This window comes from Anolis carolinensis, chromosome 2 (assembly GCF_035594765.1).
Source record: "Anolis carolinensis isolate JA03-04 chromosome 2, rAnoCar3.1.pri, whole genome shotgun sequence".
In the NCBI taxonomy this organism is placed as follows: domain Eukaryota; kingdom Metazoa; phylum Chordata; class Lepidosauria; order Squamata; family Dactyloidae; genus Anolis; species Anolis carolinensis.
In genome coordinates this window covers 216,625,338-216,652,153 of record NC_085842.1, presented here as the reverse complement: position 1 = coordinate 216,652,153, position 26,816 = coordinate 216,625,338, and the positions used below count along the sequence as shown (strand labels likewise).

General features: G+C 41.2%; 1 protein-coding gene across 2 annotated transcripts in view; it reads left to right on the top strand.

The window, feature by feature from the left end:
* clcn1 (chloride voltage-gated channel 1) overlaps positions 1-26,816 on the top strand; it is a 123,588-nt gene that overhangs the window by 61,523 nt on the left and 35,249 nt on the right. For both annotated transcript variants that reach the window (XM_062971747.1, XM_008119426.3), the window contains exons 2-6: positions 20,473-20,626; positions 21,667-21,798; positions 22,899-23,027; positions 23,451-23,584; positions 25,597-25,674. In XM_062971747.1, the coding sequence (XP_062827817.1) occupies positions 20,473-20,626; positions 21,667-21,798; positions 22,899-23,027; positions 23,451-23,584; positions 25,597-25,674 (627 nt within the window). The remainder of the gene's footprint in view (positions 1-20,472; positions 20,627-21,666; positions 21,799-22,898; positions 23,028-23,450; positions 23,585-25,596; positions 25,675-26,816) is intronic.

The window sequence follows — 26,816 nt, the reverse complement described above, 5'->3', positions numbered from 1 at the left end:
TCTTATTACCTCTCTTCATCTCTTCATTCAAACTCTGTTTAATTTCATAAAGATCAGAACAAAGGAATGGTTGCAGAGAGTTCTCTTTGTAGTTGCTTTCCATTTGTGCTTCCATTTAGACATCTGTGTGCCCATGGCTCCATTTGTTTACAGTTCAGATCAGCTGTTTGGGGATTTTAAAATGCGCTGGAGCAGTCCACACCAGAGTATACAAATGAAATCACATGTTTTCCTTGACTACAGGGATATACAATTATGCAAACATGCACATTTTGGGGGGGGCAAAATCGGGCTTTAAGCACACCTTTTAAATGTGCTTTTCAGCTGTTAATCTGAACTACTTCACATTTTCATGAAACATCATTTAGCTGCCCACCCCACTTTTATCCCAGATTCTTCTGCATTTTAGGGCATGTGTAGAAGGGCCTTAAGAGATGTCTGACAGCTCTAGTAGAGCTACTAATTGGTTTCACTAGTGCTGATACCCTGGTCTCCTGGAGAAATAAGGGGAAGCATGTTTGATTCAGTGAACCAGGTCCAACTGGCCTTGAAAGACATTGGGAGACAGCTTAAACATATAGTTAGTCTGTAAGACCCAAATGCAATATTTCTCAGTCACCAGTGTATCTTTTTAGAATGTATGGATGTCATTTATGTAGTTCTGGGCTTTCTTTAACCTTACCCAGGAGGAGATGTGAACACATTCTCAGACATGCTGCTTCCTAAGCATTTAAAGATCACATTGCTCATAATTTGCTCACATTTTTGTTGTGACCTGGAGGCTGTAGAAGCTGTTGTTTTGGTTTCCTTTCTTTTTGCTTCTCACTGAGATGTCAGTGAGGTTTGCCTGTTTGTGAGCTGTATTTTTACCTCCTCATGTTGTTTGTTGTTGTTGCCATTAAGCATTAAGTTAGCACTGTCAGATCCAGTATATCTCAATAGTTTTTGAGTTAGAATCACTACCATTGACCATATTACTTTCTTGATGGATTGTTTAGACACATAAATTGAAAGCGCTACAATATGGTTTTTCTTTCATTCCATTTTAGGAGCTTATCACACCTGCTGTTGTCTCACAGCAATCACATTGTTGAAGTAAATGGGAATATAACAGTAGTGTACCATTCGAAAACAATCACCATTAGACCAGTTTGCAGTCAAGCGGGGCTTCTCCTGTCTTCTTCCAATTCTCTCTTTTCCTTTCTTCTCTTTTACCTTCCCCTCTCCTGGCAAAATGGGTCTTTCCATTCCAAAAAAAGATTTTTAAAAAAAGAATTGGAAAGCAGATGCAAGTCACTATCTCTTTTCTCGATTTGAATACTCCTTACTCTGCTGGAGGGGGCAATCTCAGCCTACTTAGGAATGCTTAGGCAGAAGGAGGAAGAGAGGTGGAGAATCATGATTACATATTGAAACCATGATATTGGGAGCCATTGATGAAAAGTGTGCGCCACCAATGATAGAGAGGCAAAGCAGCAACAGGAGACACCACATAACTATTGGCTACAGACACGATTATCCTGCTATTTACCAGTATCATATGATGGAGTCCTTCGAGGACAAGTTACAGATGCTGGGACATATTTTTCAGTTCTCTGTCACATATAATACAGATTGGGATGTCTTTTGTCTTTAATAGGATGCACACTCTCTGAAGACTCAAAATGTGCAGATTAGGACATGCTTGGATTTAACGTTATCTGCCATGGCTGGCTTTCAGTCCTAGTTTACAAGCAGCTTATAAGTAACAATTTCAAATATAATGAGAAACTGTAGTTTAACATGGCAATATAGTTTTGTTGAAACTAAGCTTTGTGAAAGTAGAGAATGGGATGTAGGAAATGTGAAGACACAAGGCTCATTCTCGTGTAGTCTGTTTGTGGTCTTTACCCAACATGTAAGAGTAATAATAATAATAATAATAATAATAATAATTATTATTATTATTATTATTATTATTATTATTATTTATAACCCACCCTATCTCACCAAGGGGGTTTAGGGTGGATTCCAGTGGAAATGACATAGTGGCAACATTCAATGCTGAAAACGACGTAATAACAAATCCTTCTGGGAGTCTTTTTTGCTCTTTCAAAAAAAAGAAAAAGAAAGGCTTCATCTTTCCTAATAATTTGAAATGTAGATACACCTTGTCTTCAATCAGAGCAAACTTGCATTTGTTGTAGATATATTCCACCCATAACCTATGGCAAGAATATAAACATGCCACATATCTTGTAGGTCATTGCAGATGTTTTGTATAGGCAGTGGAACAGCAATTCAGACCTTTCCGACAAACTCCTTTGCAAAGTGCCCACCGAATTTCTTATTTTCCTGTTCCTGTTTGCTGTGCTTCAAAGACAGAAATAGCAGGTATATAAAGCTAGCCGTAGGAGATGCAGACTGTAGCCAGGTGACTACTTTTATCAACAGAAGCCTTGCCGCCCAGGGCTGTAGCCAAGGGTTAGAGGTTAAAAAAAACCCCAATTTTTTTTCAGATTTTTTTAAAAAACCTAATTTACTCATGAATTTTAACTGATTAACCAAATCCCCATGAATATCCACTGAAGTTTATCTGTCTTGAGTGTCCACTGATGTTTACTGGTGGAGCCTGATTTCTGAATTATTTTGCGTTATGGAACTATGCTTTATGATTAGCTAAAAAGTTTCAAACCCCCCTGATATTTTTTTCTGGCTATGGCCCTGCTTTAGGCCGTGTATTCAAGGAAAGCACATAGTCCAAAACATACACAAAACACACACAAGCCTCCAAGCAGCTTAGTCAGTTAAACGTGACCCCCTCCCCGAAACAAGCTTACCTTTTTCTGGGTCTGCAATAAATTCCTCATGACTTGGAGCCACAATATCTGAATTAGTGCCTCTTCCCATTGCTTTGAGAACCTTTAGTTTCAAGACAACTGATATTTTAGGTATTAAATAAAACATAAAGTTTCTTATACTTATGGTAAGTTTCTATGCCTGCATATGATTAAAAGGTAAAGGTAAAGGTTTCCCCTGACATTAAGTCCAGTCGTGACCGACTCTGGGGGTTGGTGCTCATCTCCATTTCTAAGCCGAAGGGCCGGCGTTGTGCATAGACTCCTCCAAGGTCATGTGGCTGGCATGACTGCATGGAGCGCCGTTACCTTCCCGCCGGAGCGGTACCTATTGATCTACTCACATTTGCATGTTTTTGAACTGCTAGGTTGGCAGGAACTGGGGCTAACAGCGGGCGTTCACTCCGCTCCTGGGATTTGAACCTGGAACCTCTGGTTGGTCAGTTGGAGGATGGTCAGAAAAGCTTAATTCTAGTGAACAACCTCCCAGTCAAAAAAATAACATATCAAAGTTTAGGGTGGAACTAAAGACAACAAAATCTTCCAAGCAAACAAGTTAATTAGAAGTGCATTATCATTCTCTTTCTGGAAGTTTGGGCAGATGAAGAAGCTGCAGTTGTTCATCTCAATCCATCAAGTCAGAGGCTGGATGGCCATCTGTCAGGGGTGCTTTGAATGCGATTTCCTGCTTCTTGGCAGGGGGTTGGACTGGATGGCCCATGAGGTCTCTTCCAACTCTACTATTCAAAGTCAATTACACTGTCTTCTGCTAATATCTAGCTAATCTAAATGAATCCAAGTCTCCAGGTTCAGATGAATTTCATCTAAAGGTATTAAGAGAACTGGCAGAAGTAATTTCGGAACCAGGGGCAATAATTTTTGAGATTGGAACTTCTCATGTTCTCCAGGAAAAAGGGAAAAAAGGATAGCAGTTTTCTCTCTGAACAGCTCCAATTTGCACCTTCCATGTTACTTTTTTCAGAGATAGCTAAAGATCTCTCTCCTGAATGGCTTTAATTTCTGATTATGCTTGAGGTTATTTTTATTGGACATTATAGTTAGTATTTTGTATTGTAAACTACTAGAGATAGTCATGCTGATCTGTAGTAAAGGTTTTCCCCTGACATTAAGTCCAGTCGTGTCCAATTCTGGAGGTTGGTGCTCATCTCCATTTCTAAGCCGCAGAGCAGGCATTGTCCGTAGACACTTCCAAGGTCATGTGGCCGGCATGACTGTATGGAGCGCTGTTACCTTCCTACCAGAGCAGTACCTATTGATCTACTCACATTTTGCATGTTCTCGGACTGCTAGGTTGTCAGAAGCTGGAGCTAACAGCGGGAGCTCACCCTGCTCCCTGGATTCGAACCAAACAACCTTTCGGTCAGCAAGTTCAGCAGCTCAGTGGTTTAACCCGCTGCACCATGTGTCTGTATCAATGTGTAATCAAAAAGGAGAAGGGGTGAAAGAATCCAGCAGTATCTTAGAGAATAACTCATTTTATTAGGAGTTTTGAAGATAGCAATTCACTTCTTTAGATGCAATTGATCATAAACTGTTATAAAATATGACTTACAATATTGTTTCTGGAATCTGTTGTTGGACATCCCCAAAATAAGACATGTTAGCATATATATAGGAAATATATAGGAAATATATTTATGAATAAATAAACAGAGCATGCAAGCAAAGGTGTTGAACAGCAGAATTCTGATGTCCAAGTCTGCCCTTCACAAACCCTTTCATTTTTATTATACAATGCTTTCCTTCTTTGTCTTGAGATAGCTTCTGTCCAAAGACATTTCTAGGGAGACAAATTATACACGGTGTCCCTAATTTGCATTGAGTGCTAGCTGCACATACTTCATGCCTCAAAAAAAAAGTTTGCTGGCAAATGGAGAAGATTAATAATTCTCTGAATATTCTCATAGCACAGATGGTTGCACAAATCACAGCGATGACTAGGAAGGGACAAATATGTTTGTTTTACTTTCTTCCACATTTGTTTTTTTTAAAATCCCTTCTTTTTTAGCTGAATTTATGAAGAAATTAGTGCATTTTGGAAGGTCATCCATTCCAAGCTCTGACACAAAATCAATGATTACATAATTGGACAAAAAAACAAGTGGCCATGGGGAAAACTTCCAAGACAAGCTTGAGATGACCTTTGTATTCATTAGCATAGCCTGGCTTAAACCAAGCTCAGTTCCGACCTAAACTAGCCCTAGTTATTGCACCTCATTGACCTTGGAAATCCTTCCAAGCACCAGCTATCTCTCATCCCAGTTAGCTAGTTTGCTCCTCAAACTGGGAGCAGTAGAATGAAAAAAAGGAAGTTTCGCTCTTCCTCTGCTCTGGTAAACTCCTGTGCTTGTAACCTAACCCCTAAGGGACAAATAGGAAAGTCCTGTCCTAATCAGTATAGTAAACATGAATCTACTGAAATACAATTATTTTCTTACTGTTTATCAAATTGATGAAAGAGTTTTAAAGAACTTTGGAATAACCGCCTCTTCTAAATTCAGACTCTTGTGTGTTGTTGCTTTACAGTTTCAAGGACCTTATAACCCATATTCAAAATAGATGGACTTTATGCCTTACATTCTGATGGACTTGTATTGTAATTTATATCACTTTTTATTGTTCCTTTTGCTTAAATGTTGGTCATAACTGTGTATTTGAAACTGAAAAAATATTATGCCTCATACTGTGTGACTGTGTTTAGGTTATTATTGCCATTATTTTTGAAGGAATATATTGGTTTAATTAGATTATTGTCTACTCTCAAGAACTCTATGTTGTGAACATTCATTGTTCTCGACGTTTCTGACACAATAAAAATAAATAAAGATCTGAAAATGGCATGATAAAATAATTATGATTAATAACATTAAAATCATTGCATTTCTGTACATAAATATTCATTTTATGAGTTAGTATCAGACTTTCCTGTTCATCCCTTAGTGTTTTCTTTGGTTGTAACCTAAGTGCCAGGATTTCAAGAAAGTGTACTGTCCCCAGCACTGTTGACAGATCATACTTTTGGACACAGCAAGTACTTCAATACTTTTCTATTTCTTATTTTAATCAGAACCAGATTACAACTTGGGCTTCATATCTTGAAGATGAAGTTCCCAAATTCAAGTTTTTAAAAGGACATTAAGAACTTGAAAATACCAGAAATGTGGGCACAGCTCTGCATTCAACTGGTAGAATAAACTGGACTTAGACCAGTGGTTTTCAACCTGTCCCCAGATGTTTTGGCATTCAACTCCCAGAAATCCTAACAGCTGGTAAACTGGCTGGGATTTCTGGGAGTTGTAGACCAAAACACTTGAAGATCCACAGGTTGAGAACCACTGATTTAGGATTTTATCCCATGTGCCCCCGCCCCATTAAAAATCAGTTTTAATCCATTGAGCTAACGAAAGGTGACAGAGCCCATCCCATGACGCAGGAGGACTTACTGTCCACATCTGTCACGATTCATTAGGGAAACATCAGAAACAGACCCAAAAAAGGGAGTGGGGAGAAGATGATCTGAGATTGTCTCAGGATCTTGGGAACACATGGGATGAGAGCTGTCAGAATCGCCCACATTAAATCGTATTGATGATGTGTGCAGATGAGCTATCCTGTGGGTGGTCTCCTGTACCCAGCAGTGAGTTCCCAGTACTAATGCAACTGCCCGATCCCTGCACAGTATTTTTTTTTAAATTTAAAAGTAGGAAATAGCGCTACTTTAGGAGATTGCTAGTTTTCCTTGCCTTTAATGTTGGAGTTTGATTTTTCATGATGTCGAAAGACACTTGGGGAGAGGGTGGGGAATCCACTCGCTTGTGGAATAAGGATGAAAACGTATAGTAACAGGTAAACCAGCAAATTCAGATGGCATGTGATAAGTTCATAATGGAAGATGTGATTTGCAATACTACAGGACTAAACACCATGTTTAGATGATGCTACCCACCCGCAATAGGAAAAGGTCTACAGTTGTTTATTGTAGTAGAAGATAGCAGGGAGGTATTTGTTTTCTATTTCGATTTTTCAAAAGTTGCAGGAGAATCATCCATAAACGGCATCCTCTATTCACAAAATGGCACAGTCTTAGGGGAATGGTTGTACCACATTGTATACAGTGGGTTCTTGGTCTCAGTTGGGGTTTGGTTCCAAGAATCCCTGAGGATACCCAAAACCATGGGTCCACTATAAATGTCAAAATCAAGGCTTGCTTTTTTGATTTTGTTTTCCTGTGGGGGAGGCGAAAGGGAGGATATTTTCAAGATGTAGATGGTGATGATTTTGGATCCATGGATACAGAATAATCAAAATAGTATTTTTCTGATTTTATTGCATAAGATCACTGCCATTTATTATTAAAAATTAAATAAATTAAGTTTATTAGAAAAAGGTGACTGTTTTGGTCAGGATACAAATGCATCTGCTTCCAAAACCTTATTGTGGACAGATTGTTAGTAAGCAAATCAGCTAAGCACAATTGGAGGGTTTGTTTGTTTGTTTTTTTGGGCGGGGGGGGGGGGGGAGCTAAGATGGTATACAGTGGGCTCTTGGTATCTGCTGGGGTTTGCTTCCAGGATCTCCCATGGATGCTCAAATCCCATTCTATACAGTGGTAAAATGGTGCCCCTTATATCATGGCAAAATCAAGGTTTGCTTTGTGTGTGTGTGTGTGTGTGTGTGTGTGTGTGTGTGTGTGTCAAGCTGTGAATGATTGAATCTGAGGATATGAAGGACTGACTTTTGGGTAATATTGCACCAGAATCCAGTGTTTAATCTGTGGAATTACTGTGGATCACAGCTTTCCAAACTGCTGTATCAGCGGCAGTGTGTAGGGATGTTGCACAAATGTAGCAAGAAATGACAAACATCTTGGAATTGTATGTTATTAACTTACAAATCATACATTTAAAATATGAATGAAAGGTCCCCATAAATTTCATTAGTACAGTGTACCTCAGTGTACCTGAATTAAGGTGTTGGAAGGCATTCATGGCTGAAATCACTGGATTACTGTGAGTTTTCGGGGCTGTATGGCCACGTTCCAGAAGCATTTTCTCCTGACATTTCACCCACATCTATGGCAGGCATCCTCAGAGTTTGTGAGACCTGTAGGAAACTAGGCAAGTGGGGTTTAGATATCTGTGGACTGAATTACTGTGCTTCAAAATGATGCATATCTTTAAAAAAGTATGTTATCAACATGAAGTGTTTGCAGTGGTGGATTTACCATTGTGCTTAGGTGTGCTTAAGCACAGGGCCCCGTTGGCCGGAGGAGTCCATCTTCCTGCCCCACGTCCTTTTTAAATGATGGATTTTACTTATGTAGTGCAATTCTAAATTTGAAGCATTCTGTTTCAGAGCAATTCCAGACATGATGATAGAGTTGATAGTCTATGGGAGTGTGCCACAAAGCAGGCAGTGTAGGTCCACTCTACTGGGACAATCTCCTTCAGGTCCCAAGTAAGGTGCCTCTTAACTTAACTAGTACCGGGCCTCATTTGTCGTAAATCCAACACAGAGTGTCTGGAAAGCTCTGTTGTAGAGTATTCCATATTTCTAAACATGGGACTTATTTTCCCTTGGTGTACAGTCTGTAGCAAAACTGTTTCTCCTTCATAGTCTCTGTGAATCCACACCTATGTGATTTGTGGATTTCACAGATGACCACTCGAAGAAACACGGTTACAGGCAAGCAACCATACTTTCTGACCTAAATGAAAGAGGTTGAAAAAGCCTAAGGGCCACCTTTATAGATGGTGAGAACCCTCCACAGTTCATGATATGTGAAGCTTGGTATCAGAGCCCAGAGGTCTGTGGGGAACTGTGTCCCAAAATATTGGTTGCCGAGAAACAAAGGGGGCCCACCCACAACTATTAGGAAGTATATAATTTTTATAAGAACTACATGACATTTTAAAAAATACCTAACTGGAAAAAGTACAATTGCAATTATTATGAAAATAAATGGAGCCCCCGGTGGTGTAGTAGGTTAAAGCCTTGCGACTTGAAGTTTGGGTTGCTGACCTGAAGGCTGCCAGGTTCGAATCCAACCCGGGGAGAGCATGGATGAGCTCCCTCTATCAGCTCCAGAGAAGCCTCCCACAAGGATGGTAAAAACATCAAAACATCCGGGTGTCCCCTGGGCAACGTCCTTGCAGATGGCCAATTCTCTCACACCAGAAGTGACTCAAGTTGCTCCTGACACGAAAAAAATACAACACCAATTTTGATTGCATTTAGTAATAATATGGGAACTTCTGTTATATTTTTCTGCTACTAAAAAGGGATTCATATTTATTGTTTAATGCAGTGGTTCCCAACCTTTGGTCTTCCAGGTTGTTGAGACTCCCAGAAGCCCCAGTCTGCTTGGCTAACTGTCAGAAATTCTGGGAACTGAAATCTGAAAGACCAGGAAGATCAAAGGCTGGCAACCACTGGTCTGATGTTTTAGGCTGGCAACCCCTCATGGTTGGCAACCCCTAATCTAATGCTTAAGGCTGGCAAACCCTGGTTTAATGTTTAAGGCTGGCAGCGCCTGATTTAATGTTGCTGTTGAGCAAGCTGACTACTTTGCCAGTTTGCCAGTGATCAGAGCCCAGGAGATTATTATTATTTTAGTAAAAAAAAAAAAAAAAAGCAATGTTGAACCCATTTGGCTCAAAGATGAACTAGTCCATGACTTGCCAGCCCAGGAGCCCTCCTCCTTCCCACTTCAAGATGCATGTTGTCCTCACTTTTCTTCACAGAGAGTTTTATTGAGCCTCCGGTGATGCTTTGCTTTTCCCCACAGTGTCTTGTTCTGCTGAGCCAAGCATCGCCTCTCCCCAGCTTAGAGGAGTTGTGTGTATGTTTGAGAGAGAGGAGGGCCGTGCCCTGCGAGGTGTGAATTGCCAAGCTCTCAGGCCATGCGCGAGTTGGAGAAGGCCCTGAAAGCGAATGCCGGGTTATTGGAGGGCAAGGGAGCCAGAGCACGGTCTGGACTCACCCAGACACCCCTCCTCCCCTGCACTGCAGAAGCAATGCAGTTGGATAGCACTTGAATTGACCTGGTTTAATGCTGTGGCATCCTAGGAGTGCCTCACCAAACTGCATCCATTCTCTGGTAGAGATGTGTTGGGGGGAAATGGGAAGAGATGTCTGGAATAGAGCTGAAAGAAAATGCAAAGAGTATGAATCTCATCTGAAATCCGGTAGCTGCCTCCTGCAGAATCCTGCGGCTTGTAGTCCAGGACCTCTCTGGCTGAGTATTTTAAAGGCCATTCCCCTAAACTACAACCTAGAGAATTCTTCAGGAGGCAGGCACAGTATTTCAGATGGGATGCATATGCTTTGAGCTCTAGTGTAATACTGGAGACAGCTACCTGGCCCCAATCTGGAAACCATCAGCTGATGACCAATGGACCAGGATGAAAGGCCACTCCTGGAGGCTGAAAACAGCCCCAGTTGGGTCTGCAGGATACTTCAGACGAGGCAGCTTCACACTGTGGCCCTCCAGCTGTTTGGGCCTCCAACTCCCAGAGTTTCTGACCATTAAACAAGCTGACAAGGGCTTCTGGAGGCCAAACAGCTGGAGGAATGCAGTATGAGCATACCTGCTCCAAACTATGCTCAGCATGCTCCTGCATCTTACATTTGCATTCCAGTGTTGAAGTGACAGAAGTCAGAGAGCAAGAGGAAGGTGTGGGGAGAAGAAAACAGCTTTAATTTTGCTAGACTAGGCAAACGGTTCCCAAACCTTTTCAGTCATGGAACCCTTCAGTAGACTCTTTTTTTGTTGCATATGGAACCTTAACCCTATCCCTGATTTTTACTAAGTGTTGTAAACCCACAAAGGCTTGATCTACACTTCCATATAATCCAGTTTCTCAATCTGGATTATCATCTTTGAACTGGATTATATAAGTCTACGCTGTCATATAACACAGTTTGAAGCAGATAGTTTGAATTCAGAAACTGGATTACAAGGCAGTGTAGTTGGGGCCTACGTTATTCCTTATTTCTTCTGCTCCTATTGCTTGAGTAAGTTCTTTGTATAATGTGTTAGGGTTGGAAAGAAAGAAAGAAAGAAAGAAAGAAAGAAAGAAAGAAAGAAAGAAAGAAAGAAAGAAAGAAAGAAAGAAAGAAAGAAAGAAAGGTACAAGAAAATATTGGATTCATACCTATTGCGCTGAAGTTCAAAAGGGGGGGAAATCATTCAACTAGTTTTCAAATTTGACTTTATGTTGGATGGTGGAATACATAAATCCAGGATGGCATTCGACTCCTACATTTGTTTTTTGGTGAAAGCATAAAATGGAAAACTTGATTCACATCAGATAGGTTGTTTTTTTTGCTACTGACAGTATGCATCAGTCAATCCTTCCCAAAAGTCATTCCGTGGTACAGATTCAAATTTCATTTTTAAAACAAAGGTACATTGAATGTAAATAAGATCTTTATATATAAAACCCATCTATTTTATACAAGGAATTTACTTTACTGACAAAAATCTATTTGTCACTGTCCGCAGTGAGCCTGCAGTGATCCTATTATCATCTTATACATTGTAGTGAGACCACCATTCCAACCAACCCACACATTCCATCTGTATGTCATCATTAAGTGTAGACCACATTTCCAATCCTTTGCATTACTTTCAACCACACAACTATGACCACTCCCTCCCACATCATGTGTATGACTATACAAATGTATTGGTAAGTGTAGCTACAGGTGTGTTGATATCCAAGTATCTACACACATGCATGTTCTTAAACATTTTTTAAATTCACCCAAGAAAAGAACCACTTCTTCGCATCAACCAGTTCCTCCCTCAACTTTACCATGAAGTGATACTGCTTAGGGGGACAACTATAAACTAAAAATCCTGATTTTATGTTAAACTGCAGGGTAAAAGGCAGTTTAACATAAACTCCCCCCGCCCCCCAAAAAATGTTGCAAGGGAATTGTCAAAGGCAGTGCCTATGAGTCAAGTACTATCAGAATAGAAGTGTTTTGATTTCTTCTGCAGTGGCTGGAAGTGTTTCTTTTTAAAGTTTTGCCCCATAACTCCACACTCACTACTAATGGACCACTGGATGTCATCACAAGACACACTGATGAATATCATGGTGTTGTATTGTTGAAGGCCACCGTGCAAAAATAATCTGTGAACCCCAGCTCCTCCAAGGAACCACTCAAACTAGGCTCTACAGGCCAATGGAGACTCCACCACAGACATCAGAAGAGCTACAAGGCCAAGAACAACCCACAAGAGAAAAGACAAAGATCCACCCAGAGGAAAAGGGGACCACTGACCGCATAGGGAAGCTGATGAAGAAACACAACCTACAAACTATCTACAGACCCACTAAAAAAATCCAACAAATGCTACGTTAATCAAAGGACAAGAGGGATCCTCTCACCTCTGCAGGAATCGACCGTATACCATGCACCTGTGGACAAGTCTACATAGCGACCACCAAATGCAGCATTGCACAAACACGAAACAAGGAACATGAAAGGCACTGCAGACTAAGTCAACTAGAGGAGTCAGCCATTGTAGAGCAGCTGATGAACCAACCTGGATACAGCAAATTATTTGGACTACTCTAACAACCACCATGTCAGACTACACAGAGAAGCCATTAAATCCACAAGCATGTGGACAATTTCAACAGAAAGGAGGAAAGCATGAAATTGAACAAAATCTGGCTATTAAAAAAACTCTAAAATCAGGACAATAAATAAAGAAGACCACTCACAAAACAGAGGAATTCCAGACTAACACATCCCAACAAAGGATTCCCCAGGCAGTAAGCAGCCAGACCTTGAAGCTACAAGGCTATTCAATGCTAATCAAGGTGGCCAATTGAAACATTTACACCTGCCTGAAACAGACAAGAGTTCTTTCTCCCACCCTGAACATTCCACAGATATATAACTCCCACTTGACTCGTTTTCAACATGCCTCACAAGCTCTGAGGATGCCTGCCATAGAAGCAGGCAAAACATCAGGAAAGAATGCTTCTGGAACATGGCCATACAGCCTGGAAAACTCACAGCAACCCATCAAGGTATTATTAACTACACTCTTTGCACTGCTTTTGGCAAAGTTAGGAAATATTCTGGAGTTTACTGGAAACTCAGGAGTGTTCTGGAGCTTCAGGGCATCTGGACAATGGGATTGGTTCTGATTTGGCCTGATCCACTGTACAACTGGACACTGCTACCATCACCTTTTTCCTCTACTGAACAGCTCAGGGAAAAGGGGTGGATCATGTCCATGTTGCTCCGAGCCATTATGGGTTCCTCTTGTTGATGTCTGAATGTGGTGTTCATTGCTACCAGCAGGGAGGGGAGATTGCCCCCCTCCTTCTTGCCAGCCATGTAATAGCTACGTTCTGACATCAACAGAGGTGCCACGATGACTAAGAGTGGGATACCAAATCGAGCCTGCTTGATCTGTCAGTGTAATACCGCACACAATTAGAATCCTTGTGATCAAGATTTTTCATGCATGCTAGTGGGGGATAGAACCAAATATCTGGGGAGTACCTTGCCTCCCAAATTTGCAGTATCAAATTTGGAATCAGCTGTGATATTCTAGGCGGGCTGAACTGAATCTGTCCAATATAGTGCCAGCTTATTCAAAATGGTCAAATAAATAAATAAATGGAGGCAGGAAAAGATAGTAAGATAACAATGCCAAATTAAACAATTTTCTGCTGGAATGCCTTAAAACTGTACAGATTTTTCGTGTCAGGAGCGACTTTGTGAAACTTCAAGTTGCTTCTGGTGTGAGAGAATTGGCCGTCTGCAAGGACGTTGCCCAGGGGCTGTCTGGATGTTTTGATGTTTTACTATCCTTGTGGGAGGCTTTCCTCATGTCCCTGCATGGGGAGCTGGCGCTGACAGAGGAAGCTCACCCGCTCTCCTTGGATTTGAATTGCCAACCTGTTGGTCAGCAGTCCTACTGGCACAAGGATTTAATTCATTGCACCGCCGGGGGCTCCAATTGTACACTTAATTAAAATCACCCATCTTTCTTCTAAAAAGCTCAAGACTGTATAAATTATGTTTTCTCCTTAAAACAGTCCTGAGGCAGATTTGGCAACAAGATTGTAGTTGTCCCAAAGTCACCCAGAGAACATTGTGGCTGAGGGCTAGCCTAGTCCATTCTTGAGACAGCTGTGCAACCTCTTAGTATTTTTAAAGAATGAAAAGCAGCCATAGAAGTATTGCAGTAAGTTCCATCAGATGGAGACATAGGAGAGGAACAGCTTAAACCTTTTCCCTCTTTCCATTTGCCAACCTCAAATCTCTCTGTGTGTGTTCCTTTCTCTATGGGAAAGAATGTACAGAATTCTCTTGCCTTACAGGGTGTAAGAAATTACTTTTAAGGATCACAGCTCCCAGAATCCCCAGTGATCACACTGACGGGTGTGTCTGTGTGTCAAGGCAATTTGTAATGGGCCATGGTTAGAAGGGGAAAAAAACCAATCTGCCCTTCTTCCTCTGTTGATTTTTTGCTGTGGTTTCAGTACTACTATTCAGTAAAAAATGAATTCATACCCAAGAAAGATTGTAAATATACTTCTTTCACAGCAATAATCTAGTTTGGCCTCAGGCAGAAATTTGAAGCTGAACCTCCCTGGTTCAGATTCAACACAGTACATAGACTAACAAAAGATGGTAATGAAACGTAATAAATGATGCTATTATTTTAATATTTTCTTTAAAATTACTGTTCTAAAATTATTGCCAATTATTGTTGATTTCATTTTTAAAGCCTATTTATCCAAGCACTTTCAAGCACAGACAAACGACAGAGAGTATCAGTATTAAACAAGAAATCAGAAGGTCTACTATAAACATTAACAATATTATATTCCAAAAATCAGTACATATGTTGGGGATTGGCCCGGAGGGGAAGTAAAGGAGAGAATTCCAAGAGAGCAATAAAACTAGCCTTTTATTGTTATCACAGCTATGATAAGGCAGAACAGCCGTAGGCACCCATTTCAATGGGTCCGTACTATGCAAATGGCCGTCGCCAAAGCATGTCGCAGCAAACAAAGAATATATACCTTTGGCTTATCTAAAATTGACCAATGGTTGAGGGTTTTCCTCACCTTCCACACCCACGTGGTATAAGTGATACCTGTGACCTCACTTGTTGATTTCAAGCTAACTTTTGGTCTTGAAACTCTCTGGAGAAAGGCACCAGCTCACAGGAAGGGAGGAGCATATGCAAAGGCAAAGCCACATAGGCAAAAGTTTACTATTTTCTGGCTTATGGTCCCTTCACATATAAGCAAACAGTATTTATGTGCCAAAATGAAACACATTCTCCAAAGTAGTTTTTTTACCCCTCCCCTCCATCTTTATCAAAAATAATAGGGAGGAGGGGAGAGTTCATGGGAACTACTGTATATACTCGAGTATAAGCCTAGTTTTTCAGCCCCTTTTTTAAAGACTGAAAAAGCCCCCCTCGGCTTATACTCGGGTGAGGGTCCTGGTTGGCTTATATTTGGGTCAGGTTATACTCGAGAATGTATGATACATTTATTATTTTTCTCTATTATTATTGGTATTATTATATTTATTATTTTTCTCTATTATTGTTGCTACTATTACATTTACTTTACTCTATTTTTATTATTATTAATATATTTATTATTTCACTCTGATCCTATAATTATTATTACATTTATTGTTTTACTCTATTATTACATGTATTATTTTACTCTATTATTATTAAAAGGATACATAAGCACATTTTCATTGAAGAAGATGAGAATAATAATTTAATCAGAGTTGGACAGTCTTAAATTTGAGCTTTATGTAAATATTCAAAAACATATAACCTACTGATGCCTCAATTAATGTAATTTTATTGGTATCTATTTTTATTTCTGAAATTTACCACTCTCGGCTTATACTGGAGTCAATGTTTTCCCAGTTTTTTGTGGTAAAATTAGGTGCCTTGGCTTATATTCGGGTCAGCTTATACTCGAGTATATACGGTATATTGAGAGATATGTTGATATAGACCTGCATAGTTGTTTTGTATTAAAGTGTGTTTATGTAACTGTGTCCAGATTAAGGGTATAATATTATTTTACAAGTGACAGGTATCCTAACTGGAACAAAGCCAGAGTTTTATAGCAAAGGAAAGAAGTAATTCCGGTACAGTATTTGCTTTCCCCCCTCTACACTTTGATGGAAATGCAGTATAACACATGACAACATATTTCTTTAAAAAGCTGATTGCAGTGATAGACTCTCTCAAAATAGCAGCATTCAAAGCCTAAACAGGGCCTCCATAAGTAACTTCAGTGGGATGGATGAATGCATGCTTAATAATTATCCAACCCTTGGGTTTTTTTTTTTTGAGGCTCTTGAGTAAATTAATCTAACAGAGTGTGTAACTTTCCATGTTATAGAGGAAGAAAGAACAAAAGCTCTAGGAATAGTTAGAGAATTGAGATGGGTTATCATCCAGGAATGAATTCAGAAAGAACCATATTCCCTTCCCCAATTCCAACAAAGTACTGAAGGTGATCTAAATGAAATATTACATAGTGTGAACCAGTGTCAAAAGCTAATGAGAAAGACAAAAGACCTGGAATACTCATGCCAAACTGACTTAAAGTAGAGGCTATGAAGGGAGGGGCGTTCATTAAAGATTTCCGCTGACCCACTTCCTGTGGACTGAGAGCAATGAAACTTGGCACAGTTATTAGTCTTCTCTACATACGTAGATGCCACCTAGGGACACACACTTCTCCCGTCATTTTAAGCAACTGTAAACATTCACTTGTAAAAGTCGACAGGTTTCTCCAAAAGCCACATTGTGACTTTGGAGATTAGTCTCATCATTTGAAAATTGCTTGCCCTTAAAAAATAACTTCATTTTTGGAAAGAGGTGGAAGTCTGATGGTGCGAGGTTGGGTGAATAAGGGGGATGCGGTAGAATTTCAAAGCCACAGGAGTGTGCTTCCATTTTTTATTATTATTATTAAGGTTTTTCCATACGATACATATTGGGGGAAGAAAACAAACCAAAACATAAAACAAAATTAGGGAAGGGGGCAAGGAAGGACGGGAAAAAAAGGTTTGGGGACTTTGCTTCCATTTGGACAACATGTGAGTTGTGAATTGATGCATTGTCTTGCAGGAGGTGGATACCTTTGTTGAGCATGCCACGTCTCTTGGTTTTGATAGCCTCCCACTTTTTCCACAGCAGTGAAGCATAGTATACCCCAGTGATCATGGTACCCTTTGCTAGGAAATTCATCAATACTACTTTTGCTGGTCCCAAAATACCATGAGCATTACCTTGCCTGCTGAGAGTTGGGCACATGCCTTCTTTGGAGGTGGTGAGTCATGATGCTTCCATTGCATCAACTGGACTTTAGTCTCAGGATCATAGTGATAGACCCAGTTTTCATCCTGTCTGACCAGTCTGTTGAAAAGGTCCTCCTGGTTTCCATGGCACATCATCAATAGAGCCTGAGAGCATTTGACTCATTCCTGCTTTTGGAAAGGTGTGAGCATCTGGGGAACTCAGTGAGCGGATACCTTATGCATGTGAAATTGGTCTTGGATGATTTTTTTCCCATGGACCCCACACTCATCTTGATATTTTGGACTAGGTAGAAAAAGGTTACATGGCAATGGTGACCTCCACTTGCTGGATGGTGTGTTCATCAATAGCAGAGTGGGTTCGCCCTGTAATTGGAGCTGTTTGCACCGAAGTCCAGTCACATTTGAATTGATGATGCCAGTTCCTGACTGCTACATCATATGATGGGGAATCATCATCATAAACCTCTTTCATCACATCAAATGTCTTCTTTGGTTTGCGGCCCTTCAAGTAAAGGAACTTGATGACTAATCTGTATTCCACTGGGTCCAGTATCAAACCTCATACCACTTCAGTACCTGCAAAATCAAGACCATTATCAGTTCTGAGTTCTAAATGGCATGTAACCTATAGAGACTTATACAGGCCCAGCCAATGCGGGAAGCCGACCACGCCCACGCGTTGGGCGCCATGTTCCCAGGGGCGCTATCGAGCCCTGGCCCTACCTCCCATGCCATGCGCCCTGGCCCCGCCTCCCATGCAGCGCAGGAGGCAGGGCCAGGTTTGACCCCACTTCCCGCGCCTTGCACCCTGGCTCAGCCGGCCTGGCCTAGCCAGTGGGCAAGTTCTAAGCATGTTAAAAAATATATAGATCAACAGGCTTGGCCACACAATGGAAAAAATAATCAATGTGAAGAGGATAGCCTGCAAGAAGAAGTACCATCAGTTTTCTGACTAGATGTGCCATAATATATGCCTCAATGCTTCAAAATATCACTATGGTAAATATTCAAATTATTCTATTACTGCATTTGGAGGAAGAGGTGATGGTGATAGAGGAGGAGATGTGCTTGAGTCAATAGATTACGATGTATCTTATAGAGTCCCTATATTAATTATTTTCAGTTGGCATAGTAGGTGCCCCCGGTGGCGCAATGGGTTAAACCCTTGTGCTGGCAGGACTGCTGACCAACCAAAAGGTCAGCAGTTCAAATCCGGGGAGAGCTGGGTGAGTTTCCTCTGTCAGCTCCAGCTCCCCATGCGGGGACATGAAAGAAGCCTCTCACAAGGATGGTAAAACATCAGAACATCCGGGCATCCCCTGGGCAACATCCTTGCAGACGGCCAATTCTCTCACACCAGAAGCAACTTGCAGTTTCTCAAGTCGCTCCTGACATGAAAAAATTGCATAGTTATGCATAGTTTAATGAACAGTAAAAAAAAAAGTTCTGCACAGTTTAATGAACTATATAAACTGGCATAAAGTGCCTTTGATTATGTCTACAAATAAAGTGGACTCACCCTGTAACAACTGCAAGGAGTCTACATGACTTATAACAACAACAGCAACAACAACAACAGCAACACTTACCGTACCTGTCTCTCCTTAAGGCTCATAGCAGGGAACACAGTTAAAAACACATAATTATAAAACATTATGCAAACTACATATGGTGTATTAAATTTGATTTCTATGAAATACATTTGCTGAAATGCACAGAACAAAAATTAAAATACAATAAACACAAGACACGAGTTTAAAATTCATAGCTAAAAATTGACTGGGTAGGCCTGCTGGAAGAGATAGGTCTCAAATTGCGCTTAGGACCTCGTCAGATGAAGGCAGAGAAATGTCTTCTCTCCGCTTCTCTGCGATGCTGGCAAGGATATCCCTGGAGCCCATCACATGATGCAGGGCTACTTCTGGTGGGGCTCCGTGTTGCCAGCATGCCACCAGCATTGCAGCAGTGGAGGCTAGAGGAGTCAGGTGTACACGACTCCTCTGCTAAAAAAGGCAGAGGAGACAAAGAGGAAGCAGGGGACAGCAGAGAAATATCGTGAGAAGGCAGAGATGAACCCCAACAGTAGGGAACCCAGCCAGACGGATTCCCTACATTGCCCCATGATTTTTCCCACTTTTCCCTGCTTTACTAAAGGGCCACCTGACAGCTGATTTAGACCCTGCCTCATGTACAGAGGAAGAACTGTTTAAAGCTACAAACAATGCAGTTACTGTTGCCCGTTTTTGGTCTAAACAACCTTTATTTTACAAGTTTTAAACTTATTTATTATGCAATGCTTTTGACACAAAACAAACAAACAAACAAATAAAGCTGATTTACAAACAACAGGTTTTGCAGCAAAGGTATTGCTTCCAACCATTAATCCAGCACAAATGTACCCTGGAACTCAATCAACAGACCCAGTATTTTGAACTGAACACGCCTATCTGTATTTTATAATGTGTTTTATGAATACTGATGTAATTTAATAATAATTTTAACTGATTTATAGTGCACTGTACAACTTTTATATGTGTGTTTTTTGTAAGCCGCCCTGAGTCCCCTGTTGGGTGAGAAGGGTGGGATATAAATATTGTAAATAAATGGAATCACAGTTTACTTCCAGAAAACTCTGGAGTAATCCTGGTGCTATTGAGGTGAGGATGGCTGGATAGGGCTGGATCCCACCCAATCCTGTGCCCACATATCAGACAGACCTAAGCTATGCTGCCAGCTAGATATAGCTCCAAGGCAGAGCCTTGCTGTCGATGTCACTTCTGCAGATTACATGGCTGTTCACCCTGTTGTGACCTCAATGTCACCCACAAGGCCCTGCCAAGAAGTTGATTTTGTCTGGTGAAACAGTGGCAATGGTCTCAAAGTGCTGTTGGCTGAGCCTCCTGTCTGGTCTTGAAAAGGGCTGGGGTGGGGGGGGGGGGATGCTATCATGATGTATCCATGAAAACTCTAAATATCTGGATAATAGTTGTAGATACAGCCTTGTTCTGGCTAAGATTTATTTTGATAATTTTATTTCAATATTTATATTCCACCCACTATTAGAAGATTTTTGTTTTCCGTGAATGCATTTCTGACACAGGACTTGGATCTATGCCTGCGTTCTAGCTGCATATTATTAATACAGATGTGAATTAAGGATATCTGGATTTTGACAGTGATTGCATTACATCTTTGTCTTTTTTTCCTCTGGACCATTCCATGAGTAGACTGTCTGACTGTCTGACTGTAAAATGCCTATTTCTAGCTCTATGGCCAGTACACGGAGCAGCTCCCCAGTTTTTCTCCAAAGGAAGCCACTGAACTCCTGAGTGAGAAGACACCCCAACGCAATGGCCAAGGGCCCCTGAAGCGGAGCAGTCAGGCCGAAATCAAAGAAGAACGCTACTCCAAATGCCATGGTAGGATAAAGTATAGCCTTTTGTCCCCATAGGCATTTCTGATTGATAGAGGGGGCTGATGCACAAGTAAAAGATGTGTAAAGATGGACATAGTTAATTGTATATAGTGGCTATGTGTGGAATCAGAAGGGACACCATGAAATAACTAGAACAATTACAAGATATTGTTTTGGTTTTTATTTAGTGGTTTTCTCCCACTAGTTTGCCTATGAGGGATCTTTGCATAGAAACAAACAAATCCAAGTACATAAAACTTTCACAGGAAGAAATGTTGCATAAGTTAAGAGGTGGGAGCACTTGTCTTTTTCTCTTCCCACTGCTAGATATTTTCAAATGCCTCCCCCCAGCTCCTTCCTAAGAAATATGAAGCAGTTCTGGATCCTCCAACATGACTCCATGTCTTTCTTGGGATATAAACTAATCATTTCAGTAGGGTTCACTATTATTGGTAGTTTCATGGATCCATGCAAAGTTTGAAGACATATCCCCCTCAGGTATGGGGGTATTACTTGGCTTGTTCTTCTGAAATATTTTGTTCTTATATGTTGTTCTTATGTGTCTTCAAGTCATTTCATAGGGTTGTCTTGTCAAGATTTCTTCACAGAGGGCTTGCCTTTGCCTTCTTCTAAGAGTGTGACATCCCAAGATCACCCAGTGGGTTCCCTTGGCCAAGGAGGGATTTAAACCCTAGTCTCCAGATGCATAGTCCAAGGTTCAAATCACTACACTATGCTAGTTGTAGAGTGTATATTATATATTTGAGTGTCCCTATTTGCATAATGTAATAATGCTGTATGATTTTGGTCAGTCATTCCTCACCATGCATTCATTTTCTTAGGGGAATTATTAGAGATAAGAGGAGAAGAAAGAAAAGGCATGTTCTGTCAAGAAAAGCACTTTTAGAACCCACTGATCTCTACTGATTTAGCAGAAAGAGATATGAGTACAGAAAGATGACAAAAATGTTGTCTTGATTGGTTCATTTCCCAAAAGTTTCTTTTGACTCATGCTATTGTCTAAAAGATTTCTTTCCTCCACAGCCTGTGCTAAAAGCATCCAGAAATATTTAACCAAAAAGCTAGGGGAAGACTGGATATTCTTAGTTCTCCTGGGGCTTGTTATGGCACTGGTGAGCTGGGGAGTGGATTATGCCAGTGCAAAGAGTTTGCAAGGTAAGTGGGCTCACACACTAAACCACGAGCCTCTTATAGTTCTCTTCTATTGTCCAAAATCAGAGAAGGGCACATGTGGTAGTCTAGAGGGCCACAGTAAACCCAAAGAAGACTTGGGAGCCACCTCCCTCAACCCACCTGACTTTTGTCCTCAAAGGCAGTTCATTTCACAAGACAGAGGAGATGAACTGCCCTGCAAAAAAGAGAGTCCCTCACTCTCAAATATTCTGTTGACCCAAGGGTCCTTGGCAAGGAATTAGCTTCTCCCACACTCCAGCTGATTTGAGGGCAAGTTGCCTGTGAAGAGGATGGCTAATGTGCCCTGATGAAAAACAGCATGGGTTTGATGTCCTCTGGATCAGTTTGCCAGTCTCTGTGACGAATCAAGGGAGGGGGCATTGGGGCAATCCCAGCACCATGCACCCCGTAACCCACCTCGCGGGCAGCCCGTGCTTCCACATCAGTTGTGGGGAAGTGTCGCCACGCAGCTTCCCCTCGCAGTAACCCCATTGTCCCTAATGGAACACGGGGAGGCTTCCATGTTGAATGAATGAATGATTCAGTCAACAGATCAGACAATGTTGGTAGTACAGCGTGTAGAATGCTTCCACCCTAGTTGAGCCACAGAGCCCCGCTAGAAGTGACGCTATGTTGTGTAATGGACAGCGTGGGGCTCCGTGGTTAAAAAAAAAAAAAGCAAAAAAACTTCAGATTTGGTTTGGTGATTTGGGGTGCTGATTCAGAAAACTGCTTTGGATAGACCACATCAGCTCTAGTTTCTGATACAGAACATATGCCATCCAGTAGTCACCATCTGCCCACCTACAGAAATTCATATTTCATGATCTAAAGCTGATGTGGTCTGTGCAGTTTTCTGAATCAGCATCCCAAATAACCCCAGGAACAGGCCTAAAAACGAAGACACCAAAAAAAATTGGTTAGGGTGTGTTATTATCCGTAGTAATGGTGAGGCCACAGACCATATTTTAGATCTTGCGGACCACCTGGTGGTCCATGGACCACAGATTGGGAACCACTGATTTAAAGATATGATTTTAGATCTTGCTTCTGCTGACCTTTGCCATTTTTTCTCCCTGCAGCTTACAAATGGATGTACCGAGAACTTCACCCAAGCATCCCTATGCAGTTCCTGGCCTGGGTCACATACCCCCTCATTCTCATCCTCTTTGCTGCACTTTTCTGCCAGCTCGTTTCTCCGCAGGCTGTGGGTGAGGAAAGCTAGGGATGGGAAGCTAGACCTGTCTCTCTATCTTAACCTCAAATGATCTAGTAGAGAATGATTCTTTCCCCCCGCCAACCCAGGTTTATGCAGTCACCTGCTAACACCTCAATTCCATTTCTGAAATAACAAAATTACAGTCAAAGGGAGCTGATCATCCCAAATGGCATTTGAAGCCTATGGGGAGGGTATGTTGTGAGAATACTTTATTTACAGTCAAGGAACAATTTAATTTCCCCTTTTCTTTAGAACGCTTACTATCCCTATATGACTACAACTAGTCTGAGTTTCAATAACATGAGTTTAATATGGGCCATATGTGTAACTTTTCTAGGTTCCTTGATATTGGTTTGTGTTCCTTTCCTCTTTCATGGCTCCTTTTCTTTACTGTGTTTTTTTCTACCTTTTTCAGGCTCTGGAATCCCTGAGCTGAAAACAATCATGAGAGGAGTCGTACTCAAGGAATATCTCACACCTAAAGCATTTTTGGCCAAGGTTGTCAGCCTCACTGCTGGCCTAGGAAGCGGGATACCAGTTGGGAAAGAGGTGAGCTTAGTGCTGCATGGGGATTAGTAAGGAAAGAGAAGAGCCTGCAGTAGCCGGGGCCAAGGAAGCAGAGGAGTATTTTATCATGCAGTTTCCTAGGGCTGGGTTCTTAAGCAGGTTTTAAGGATTGCTTAAAGTCCCAGGTGTTTTTGCAGTACTCCAAGTCCCACCTCACCCTTCTTCCAATGAAAATAATAATAATAATAATAATAATAATAATAATAATAATAATAATAATAATTATTATTATTATTATTTATTTATTTTTAACCCGGGCACTATGAAAGCTCTCCCAAAGCTGGAGCATCATTATTCCTTAACACAAGCCCACAGCCACAACATTTTTCCAAAAATGGGTTGAACACCAGGAAGAATTCCTCTCTTGCATTCTGGAATATGATCTGGTTAAGCCCTTCGGGGCCACTGGGTCCAGGGGAACTTGGCAAGATCATAGCTATAGAGTCGCTGCTGCAGCAGCTGAAGAGGAAATCTGAGGTTTTAGTAATTGAAAAACAATTTTTAAAGTTATTTTCTCCCTTGAAAGTACAGTGCTCCTTTGGTATCTGCTGGGATTTGGTACCAGAGCACCAATGAATAGCAATACTGGTCAATATTCAAGTCTCAGACTATATTATTTGATAGTCAAATGGTGTGCCTTATATAAAATGGCAAAAATCTAGGTTTGCTTTTGGGATTTTTTAAAAAGATTCAAGCCTTCAGTGGCAGAATCCAAAGATACAGAATTCATGAATATGGAGGAACGATGGTAATCCCCTCTAAGACCATTAGCAATGGAGGAGAGGCTCTCACAGACATACATTAAGATAATTTTAAAAATCTATTTGGCAGTAGTGGGAAAAAGAGCTCTAGGGTCAGATAAATTTACGATTGTATTTGTCATTATAATACTGACTAATCAAGCAACCTAAACATACGCATCTCTGAAATTGATTAAAATGTTTTTCTGTTTAAAGCAGGCATGGGCAAATGTCGCTCCTCGAGGTGTTTTGGACTTCAATGGCCACAATTCCTTACAGCAAGTATGTTGTTAGTAATTGTGGAAGTTGAAGTCCAAAATACCTGGAGGGCCAAAGTTTGTCCATGCCTGCTTTAAAGCACGTCTTGATTGCTTCTTCTGCTGCTATCGCTATAATTTGTTTAAATCAGATTTTTGAAAAGACAAACATAGTGTAGTCCCTTGATTACTTAAACAACCTGCAAAGTGATCCCAGAAATTTGTTGTTGGTGATGCAGGTTGTGACTGTGTTTGCTCTTTGTCCCTGCAAAAAAGCAGAGGAATGGGAAGAAACTATATGCATGGCAAGACTTGGGGAAAGGGCAGATATAGGATCAAAGCAATGGAAACAGGGAAGTCAATGAAGGCAGAACTGGAAGGAGAATTCTGGATGATCATGGGAAAGAAGGCAACGCCAGAAGGAGAAATCGTAAGAAAGCAGACAGTGAGCATCAAAGGTGCCCGTGATCAGGAGCATCAGAGGCATATTGGATGGAAAACCAATAAATTGCAGGTCAGATTACGATGCACTGGAATTGGGAGTCTAGTCCTTCTTTCTGTATTTTATTACTTAATTTTAACCCCAATTGCCCCCCCCGCCCCAAATCTATTTTCTGGAATTCTTCACTACAGCAGGATCTCCCAAAGGCAGGATTCGGGTGCATACTTGAGAAAAAAGAAAGGTGGGCCAAGATTCAGTAGTGCTTTTTAAGACAATGAGGTTGGAAAGGGAGAGAAACAGGTCAGAGGAGCAGTTAAGGTTGGCAGTGGTTCTCAACCTGTGGGTCCTCAGATGTTTTGGCCTTCAACTCTCAGAAATCCTAAAAGCTGGTAAACTGGCTGGGATTTCTGGGAGTTGTAGGCCAAAACACCTGGGGATCCACAGGTTGAGAACCACTGGGTTAGGGCCTCGATTTGTTTCTGTTTGAACATGAAAGAGATTTAAATGCTGCTTCTCATCTCCTCCCCTTCTCCCCGTCATTCTTTCTCTTTGCAGGGCCCCTTTGTGCACATTGCTAGCATATGTGCTGCTGTTCTCAGCAAGTTCATGTCCATCTTTTGTGGTGTATATGAGGTAAGTGTTCTGCATGCTCCATCTGGTTTTCGAGAGAGACTGTGAGGTGGAAGAGAGCATCAGGGATGTAGACTATTGGTGAAGAGGCCAGACTTGGAACAAATTAGTAAATTAGAAAATTAAAAAGTGGCCAGTAAGTGGTGAAATGATCTCTCCACCTTCTTCCTGGTTGTGTGGCCTCCTCTGTTCATGTATCTAGCTGGGAGTGGAGATGGCAACAACACAGGTATGATAAATCCCCTTTTTCCTGTGCTGATGAGCTCAGGGAAAGGTTGATGGTGGCAGTGTCCCACGTGAATGTTGGACTGGTTCAAATCAGACCTGATGCAGCTGTCCACACAACCCTGAAGCTGTGTGATACTCTGGATCACCCCCTTACCGTGAAGCAGAACAAAGCCATTTTGACCTGGTCTAACCTGCAATACTCAATGGATGTGGTGAAACATTATGAAGACAACCAGGAGTCAGCTCAGAATAAGCATGTGTTGTCATGCCCATGTAGACTCAGCCAAAGTTATAGCTTATGGCAGCTAGCAGTAAATCAGAGTTGTCACCTTCCCCCTTGGCTGTATTTGTCTTACAATGACCTTGGGCCCTTCTACACAGCCATAAAACCCAGAATATCAATGCAGAAAATGGCACAATATCTGCTTTGAACTGGGTTATCTGACTCCACACTGCCATATATTCCAGTTCAAAGCAGAAAATGTGGGGTCTTATTCAGCTATGTGCAAGGGAACTAGTTGCTTAAATTTCCAAACCTGTTTAGGTTTCAAAATGTCAGTTTTTCAGAATTGCATTGGGGCTCAGGTCCCATCTACACTGCCATATACTGCAGTTTGAACTGGATTGCATTGGTCAGTGCAGACTTATATAATTCAGATTGAACTGGGTTGAGCTGGATTATATCAGTCTACACTGCCATATAATCCAGTTCAATGCAGATAATCTGCATTCTGAAACTGTATTATATGGCAATGTAGATGGGGCCACAGAGTCCTTGTTGCAGTTGTTAGCTATTTTTATATCAGTGAAATTATATCAACCTAAGGATCAAATTCAGTTTCTGAGAAGTTTGGGGTGTTGCACTCTAGGCATGGGTGGAGCCTAAACAAAAAGGGGTAGAGCCAAAAATACCAGTA